Genomic DNA, 8796 nt, shown 5'->3' on the forward strand with positions numbered 1-8796 from the left:
GTAACACTCGTCAAGGTCACTGTATTCCAGCTGTCATTCAGCCGACAGTTGATATGACCGAGCTGTCAATCAGGGCCTTCGGGGAGAGCAAATGTGATTGGCTGCTGTATTACAGCAAATTTCCCCAGTGCATTACTATACTGTATTCAGAATTATACATGTTTTAAAACTATTTTTTAAATATTTATTTCACCTCAGCATTATTTTGAAATAAAATTATTTATGGTAAATAATTTAAATAGTCAAGGCCATTTTTTGTGGCTTGAAAAGCAGATGATGATTATGATGATGGGGTGGGGGGGTGGGGCAAATTAAGCCCATCTTGGCAAAAAGAGTGTCAGGCAAGCATGTACACCTGATGCTAAAACCACAATATTCAAATAAAATTTTTAACCATTTTCGCACAAAAAAAAAAAAAACCCACACACAAACAAGACATTACAAACAAAACCCCGAAATTGGTCCACATCAGATCTCGAACCTTTGCCAGTCACGACCTTCCAAATGGTGAAGGGGGGGTTGGGGCCAAGGTCCGACCGGTGCAATGCATGATGGGTGTTAGGGCAAGGCAGAGAGAGAGAGAAAGAGAGAGGAACTGATTGGTTACTTGTCCCTTTTGGGCAGGAAACTCAGAACGAATTCACCCACGCCCAGGAAGTAGACGACCTGGGCAATTCCAAAGAGCGGAGCGATGACGAGGGCGCGGCAGTATGCCCCCTTCAGGAAAGCAGTGGGACCCTCCTTATGCAAGATTTTCCTGTGACGGCGAGAACAGAGAGAACAGACTCAGTTCTGTGTCTAACTGATATAAACTGCCCGAAAACAGCAAATAGCAACCTCTCAGACAGAGCGACCTCTCAGACAGAGCGACCTCTCAGACAGAACAACCTCTCAGACAGAGCGACCTCTCAAACAGAGCGACCTCTTAGACAGAGCGACCTCTCAGGCAGAGCGACCTCTTAGACAGAGCGACCTCTCAGACAGAGCGACCTCTTAGACAGAGCGACCTCTCAGACAGAGCGACCTCTTAGACAGAGCGACCTCTTAGACAGAGCCACCCTTTTTGTAGTACAATTTATAAGTGTTTGAATCTGTGCAACGGTTTTAAGATGAAACCAATTTTGAAAAATTTGTAAAAATTAGAACTGACCGGTTTACAAGAACTAGACGGAATTTTTGGAACTGTTTTCTCTTGAGGGATTAACAAGGGTTTCCCTGGAGGTTTTCAGATTAAAATGAAAATTATACTGATATATAAATGCTCCTTAATGGATAACTTTGCAGTGCTATTTTGCCATTGGTCGACACTGGAGTAAGTGGCAGTTGGCAGCATATTCCCTGTGGATTACAGTTAAAAAGAACTCAGAGCGCCTTGGACTGGAACACGCTTACGTACAATATTCAGCATCTCTGTGAAATTGTTATACAAAGAGTGAATCTTGGAAATAAAGATAAATGACTATTTTCTGTTTGTGCTGCCAAGTCAAGCAAAACGTGAACAGCCAATGAGAAAGAGGAGGATAGGTCACCTGATACAGTCAATCACTCCATTGTACGTGTCCTCTTGGCTCCCACGTGTGAGTGACTGGAGCCTCGTTTTGATCACTGCAACACACACACACACACACACACACACACATGCACATACACGTGCGTGCACACACACACACGCACACACACACAGACAAACACATAATTATTACAATGAATGCAGTTCACATACCACACAGTTTAAACTACACATGCAGTGCTCAACAATTTACTGTTTCAAAAACAAGTTCAACATGCAAGCCTTCCCACAATGCATTACACATCGACAGTTATCTGTAACTCTAATATACAGTGTGGTGTATGATACATGACCAGAGATATCAGCCCATTGATAAGCCCAGTTTTTGTGAACATAACTGAAAGGTGTTAGTGTGTGTCTCACCATCCACTGGGTTGACAGCCACAGCAGCTGTGCTCCCTGCCACACAGCCGGAGATGAAGGAGACGTAAAACGGAGCTACGTCAGCTCCCTTCTTCCCCAGGTTATTCAGATTAGCAAACAAAGGGAAGTAGATGATGGAGAAGGGGACGTCCCTGTGGGAGGGGAGGAGAGATTGAATGTGTCTCAGATTAGCACCAGGGCCTCAGGTTATAGCGTGTGCTGACATATTTGTTGATACTTCTGGACACTATGTTGTGTTTTACATACCTGTGTCTGTGTGCGTGGGTGGGTAATTGTGTGTGTGTGTGTGTGTGTGTGTGTGTGTGTGTGTGAGGGTGCATGCATGCATGTGTGTGTGTGCATGTATGTGTGTGTATGCATGTGTGTGTGTGTGCGCGCGCGTGTGTGTGTGCATGCGTGCATGGGTGTGTGTGTGTGTGTGTGTGTGTGTGTGCATGCATGTGTGTGTGTGTGTGTGCGTGTGCATGCATGCGTGTGTATGTGTGTGTATGTGTGTGTGTGTGTGTATGTGTGTGTTTGTGTATGTGTGTGAGTACGTGTGTGTGTGTGTGTGTATGTATGTGTGTGTATGTATGTGTGTGTATGCATGTGTGTGTATGTATGTATGTGTGTGTGTGTGTGAGTGTGTGTGTGTGTGTATGCATGTGTGTGTATGCGTGTGTGTGTATGTATGTGTGTGTATGCGTGTGTATGTGTGTGTGTGTGTGTATGTGTGTGAGTACGTGTGCGTGTGTATGTGTGTGTGTATGCGTGTGTGTGTGTGTGTGTGTGTATGTATGCGTGTGCGTGTGCGTGTGTGTGTATGCGTGTGTGTGTGTGTGTGTATGTATGTGTGTGTATGCATGTGTGTGTGTGTGCGCGCGTATGTGTGTGTGTGTACCTGAGCAGTGTGGCTCCCAGGCCTTTGTATAGTCCAGCGATCCCTTTGCTGCGTAGCAGTTCCCGCGTGATCTGCATGGCCGTGGGCGACTTCACCTCCACTGAGCCTCCAGGTGCCACCGTCTCAGGCATGAGCTTCCTCTGGGCAGCTGCAGGTAAAATAACACGATTAAGACCATGTAATGACCATTATAACTAAGACTACAGCCATGTCATCGCCGTAACACTATATAGCAACTCATCAGTCAGGGTCATTACATCACCACCATCAGCATCATAAGTCTAATGATATAAGCACCAAACCATTAGTCATACCAGTCAACACTGTTACAGCATAAACATCACACTCCATAACAGGACTGCTATCAAAATCCTAACATTTCTATCAGCAGCATCATAACAGTACCAATATCAGTCATTTCCATAACAGTACTGACGTCATCACCTTAATGTTACTGACATCAGCAATGAAGCGTTACTGACGTCAGTCAGTACCGCACCAGTAGCTCACCGACCAATTAGAACGGTAACATTTCTGATGTCATAGACATAGAGTAATATTGTCGGTCATGCTGTAGCAAGAAAATATTCCGTTATGACACTGTTTTAAAACTAAGGAGGAACAACAAATGGAATTATGGGAAAAATGGACAGGTAACAGCCGTACTCAGAGAGAGTAACTGCTTTATCCATATTGGCCACATGGGGGCAGTGTGACACAATCCTCTCACACTAGAACCAGTCTCCATATGTAAAACCTCAAACACATGCACCCCCCCCCTCTACCTCTCTACCTCCCTCCATCTCTCCCTCTCTCCCTCCTTTCTCTCTCCTTCCATTCTCTCACCAATTCTTCCTGCATCTTGAAGCTGGATTTTCAACATCTCCATTGGAGTCGTGACAATAACCTAAAGACAACAAAGAGGAAAAAAAAAACCAGTAAGACAGGACATCAAAGAGAGAAGATCTGTTGTTTGCAATTTTTTTTTTACGATTGCTTACACCCTGAAATGAAAAATAGCACACAATTAGTGAAACCTGACACTCAAGGAGCACAACCTCAGCCCAGATCTGCACAGCTAAGCACATTCTCAGCCTCACGCTTTTTCTGTAAAACACTAAACACACTTCTCTACATTAGACACAGAAATCTAACGTGATGTCACCTCTTTGCCATTTCGAGGCACTGCCTTTCAAAATACCACACTTATGAACCAATTGATCAAACACGGCCGTCAGGTGTACAGACACTTAGGTGCTTAATTGTAAACTCACCAGTCAGGCGTAAGCACTATAAAAAAGACAACAGGTGAGTTTACCTGTCTTCATCAAAAATGGAAGGCAACACTACAGTAAGAGGAAGAGGAAGAGTGAGAGTGAGGATGAGAGGGGGAGCCCGCGGAGGAAGAGGAGTAGGGAGAGGAAGAGGAAGAGGTAGACCTGGCGGAGGATGTGGACAAAGAAGAGAAGATGATGAGTGATGTGGATGAAGTGCTGTGGCCAGATCCAGCTTGGCGAAGAGATGATGATGCTTAGGGGTTTTTCTTTAATTCATGCTTTCTTTTTTGCCTCCACAATTTTTTTTTATGCATTTATGGTTTGTACTATATTCTGTTTAGAATATGTTCTGCTATGGTTTTCAGTGCTAAATGCAAACTTTGGAAATGCATGGATGTATTGACTGATTTTCAGTGTGGAGAGAAATAAATGTTTTCATCAGTGTGCCGTACTGGTCTTGTTGTGTTTGGTCAGTATATCCGTGTACTTTACTCTAACAATATCTCTGGAAAAATCAAACCCAGAATATATCATTAGAAAATTAAAAACGTTAAAAGGGAACACAGCAGTGTGTAACTGGTTCAAACGGAATCGGATCGTATGAACCATGTGTGTGCCATATGGTGACAAAATTGGGTTTTTATAAATTATTGTATCGTTTTGAATGAAGGGTTTCATTTTGCAAAAGATTTGAGGTGGTCTGCTACTTGTGTGTCTGGGTTGTGTGAATTGTGTGTAGTGTTTTGACAAAACGAGCCCTGTTTCCAAAATCGGTCTTAAGCAATTGTAAAAAAACAAAAAACAAAAAAAAAACCTGTAATAATCACTCGACTGAGGGTTTCAAAATGTGGCTGAAAACATAATTCCATAAAAGAAAAGAAAGACTCTTTCTCTTTTTAAATGTCAGATTAACGTTTTCCTCTTAATAAATCCTAAAACAGCAGAGGGGAAACCAGCTGGCTTTGGTGAAGTTTTTCCATCTCCAACACCCTGACAGCGGCAGCATGCTTTAGAACGACCTAAGAGGATGAGCGTAGAGTCTCTGTGTCAGGTCTGAGTAGACACTTTTCTGCTACGGTGGTACTGTTGTCTCAGTAACGGCATCATTAAGGTTATTAGAGCCTCTTTGGCTCCACAAAGCTCGTCCTTAGTGTCAGTAAGACAGACAGAGACACAGAGAACATAGCCTCAAAGCCAGCGGATGGGTCACGATGAGGGAAACGCATGTGCGTTTCAAACATTTCAGAAATAAAATCTGTGTTTTTAATAAGCCAGGCTTGTTAAAGATGTCAAATGCCGACGTCTGTGAAAACATCGATGTTCGACATATACGTCGCGATGATGTCATTCATACCTGTACGAAATGTCCGTCTGTTTTTTTTTAAACGTAAAAGATTAAAACACTATTGTATCTCTTAACCCAACCCAAACACAAACCTAAACCTTGTAATCTTTTGAACACAATCTGGTTGGTATCATTTTTTGAACAAAAAGAACCAGTGGAACCCTGTGAAAAAGAAACCAAGCACTCAGAGAAAGGACGAGCTGCCTCCTGTGATGGAGAGTAAAACAGTTTTCCCGCAAAAACACGAAGCCCGGCAGCTTTTAATAATCTCATCCGAGTCCGGGTCTGTCAGTTTAAGACAGAGAGTTTGCCCTTACATTATACATTTCAGGTAATGGTAACAGGTGAGCTAACAGCACTCTATTGTTGTGTCAGTATACATGTTTCTTTAGGACTTATTTATTACCGTACGGATCATTAACAAAGTGTTATGATATGTAATATGGCGGTATAATGTTTCGGTCTACGCCAGTGCAGAGGTCACTCTACACATTAAAAAGTTATTGTGCTCCTGAGTAAGTATTAGAGACAGTTAATACGAATGAAGGCCAGAAAAGGCTTTTGATAAGGAGCTTATGAACTCTGTGTTCTCTGTTCCTTTTTTTTTTTCATTTAACCTCTAAACCTCCCTGGTTGCTGGTTGATTGGATTAAACGTGAAATACAATTGCTCAAAGTGACCATGTGGTCATTCACAATCTTAATCTGAGATCCACTATCTCTAATCCCATCATTTAATCTGGATTGGCCACCGCCCCATTCATTGACAACAGGTAGCCAATCATCTTTGATTGGTTCAGGGGAATCACATGGTCAGATACTCATAGAGATCATTAAGATGTCCACCTAATTACATTACTGAATCTTATTAAAGACTGGAGCCAAAATGGCCACCAGAAAGACCGATCAGGATCCAGTTTCTCATTCCATTATGGCGTTTTGTTTTGCAAAAAACGAAACTTCTGGCTAAAATGGCACAAGATGTCTGTGTTACGTGCCAAACTAAGAGAGCTGTCTTGATCAAAACTTGTGATGAAATATACCCTTCAGGTCACAGCACATTCAACCGGCAGCAGAATCAGAACTTCAGCTGACAGATGTGACTGAATTTCTGGGCTTTATTTAGATCATCTGAGCAGTTACAGCTTCATCTGGGCTGACAGACAAGATCCCCATATTAACATCTCTCCTCAGTAATGCATCAATCAGCACTCACATGGGTATACGTGTGTGCTCGTGTATGTGTGTGTGCGAGTGTGTGTGTATGTGTGTGTGTGTGTGTGTGTGTGTGTATGTGTGTGTGTGTGTGTGGCTAATGTGTGCATTTAGCTCCTTAGGCAATTACTGATTGAAACAGCCCTGTTTTGGAGAAACACCAGCAGCTGGAAGTGCTTGTTATGGGCGGTGAATGATTGGTGTGTGTGTGTGTGTGTGTGTGTGTGTGTGTGTGAGTGTGTGTGTGTGTGTGAGTGTGTGTGTGTGTGTGGGGAGAGAGAGAGAGAGAGAGTTTGGTGTGTTTAGATGCAGAGGAAAATGGAACAGATGGAGATGAAGAGGAAGAGTGTGTATATGTGTGTGTGTGTGTGTGTGTGTGTGTGTGTGTGTGTGTGTACTTACCTGACATGTCCCAGCCCCACAGCCTGCCAGCATCTCTCTGAGCAAAGTGAGCTTCTGACTGAAAGAGACAGAGAGAAAGACAGAGAGGGAGAGACAGAGAGAGAGAGAGACAGAGAGAGAGAGAGACAGAGAGGGAGAGACAGAGAGAGAGAGAGACAGAGAGAGAGAGACAGAGAGAGAAAGAGACAGAGAGAGAGAGACAGAGAGAGACACAGAAAGATTTTTTCTCTGGAATGATTCATTCTATTTCACCTGTGTCACACACACGTACACAAACCCACTCGCTTAGACACAGCCATACACACACACACACACACACACACACACACATTTTTTTCCTTTCTGTGTAGAGGTTCGTTAATAATTCACACTCTGACCAGGCTGGATCCGTCAATAATTCACTGAGACTCTTTCTCGTCGTCATGGATACAAGGACACACGATCTGGCCACTGAAGGTCGCCATGGGAGCAGACATTTGAGTGAGCAAGGGCTGATGGGTAAAGTACAGTGAGTGTGTTTTATATTAATATTTGACATATAAGACGTGTGCTTTGTGAAACACTACACTGTGTAAAATGGGACAGACAGGAGCAGGTGGTTTAAGAATGCATTACGGTGTGTAGCAGAATGAGTTGGTCATATTAGCAGAGTCATACTGAAACCTAGTCGGCACAGTTACACACACACACACACGTGCAGTCATACACACACATACACACACACACAAACACAAACACACACCTTAATACACACACTTCAGGTTATGACACGGTAAATTAACTAATTTGAATTAAAGAGAAGCTTTTTAGGTTGTCTGCGTTCTTTTCAGGTGTTCCCTACAGACCTGAAGAAGCTCACATTTCTAGACTTGTGTCCTTGGATTAGACTTGTGTTTCTGAGTTTGACTGATGCTTCTGAGTGTTATGACACCAATTCTGAAAATGTGACCTTTTGAAATACATATTTTGTCTAATATCTAATGAGCGCCTGTATGATCCCTATGATTACTCCGTAATTAATAATAACTACCATGCATTTACCACCTAATTCCATGATATTAAGACAAAGCTTATAGGAGAGTAACTGGTTGGACTAACAGAGAATCTAAACCTGACCTATACCTGTTTAGTTTATATGAGAGAGTGGTTTAAGACAGTGGGATAAGCTGCCTCAGTTAGGAGGTCTACCACACTGAGAAGTCAGTCACTGCACGCAGCGTGTCAGACATCAGAGGAACAGGTTTAGTCCTGAGAAGTCAGTCACTGCACACAGTGTGTCAGACATCAGAGGAACAGGTTTAGTCCTGAGAAGTCAGTCACTGCACACAGTGTGTCAGACATCAGAGGAACAGGTTTAGTCCTGAGAAGTCAGTCACTGCACACAGTGTGTCAGACATCAAAAGAACAGGTTTAGTCCTGAGAAGTCAGTCACTGCACACAGTGTGTCAGACGTCAGAGGAACAGGTTTAGTCCTGAGAAGTCAGTCACTGCACACAGCGTGTCAGACGTCAGAGGAACAGGTTTAGTCCTGAGAAGTCAGTCACTGCACGCAGCGTGTCAGACATCAGAGGAACAGGTTTAGTCCTGAGAAGTCAGTCACTGCACACAGTGTGTCAGACGTCAGAGGAACAGGTTTAGTCCTGAGAAGTCAGTCACTGCACACAGTGTGTCAGACATCAGAGGAACAGGTTTAGGCCTGAGAAGTCAGTCACTGCACGCAGCGT

General features: G+C 43.3%; 1 protein-coding gene across 4 annotated transcripts in view; it reads right to left on the reverse strand.

Annotated features, from left to right (window-relative positions):
* Positions 1 to 209: 209 nt before the first annotated feature.
* Positions 210 to 8796, reverse strand: part of slc25a22a (solute carrier family 25 member 22a) — a 20934-nt gene continuing 12347 nt past the window's right edge. For all 4 annotated transcript variants that reach the window (XM_030790981.1, XM_030790984.1, XM_030790982.1 and 1 more), the window contains 6 exons: positions 7073 to 7130; positions 3681 to 3741; positions 2835 to 2982; positions 1934 to 2085; positions 1530 to 1605; positions 210 to 757 (listed from right to left, as the gene is read on the reverse strand). In XM_030790981.1, coding sequence (XP_030646841.1) covers positions 604 to 757; positions 1530 to 1605; positions 1934 to 2085; positions 2835 to 2982; positions 3681 to 3741; positions 7073 to 7130 — 649 coding nt within the window. In that variant the 3' untranslated portion in view covers positions 210 to 603. The remainder of the gene's footprint in view (positions 758 to 1529; positions 1606 to 1933; positions 2086 to 2834; positions 2983 to 3680; positions 3742 to 7072; positions 7131 to 8796) is intronic.

This window comes from Chanos chanos, chromosome 13, assembly GCF_902362185.1.
Source record: "Chanos chanos chromosome 13, fChaCha1.1, whole genome shotgun sequence".
Taxonomy (NCBI): domain Eukaryota; kingdom Metazoa; phylum Chordata; class Actinopteri; order Gonorynchiformes; family Chanidae; genus Chanos; species Chanos chanos.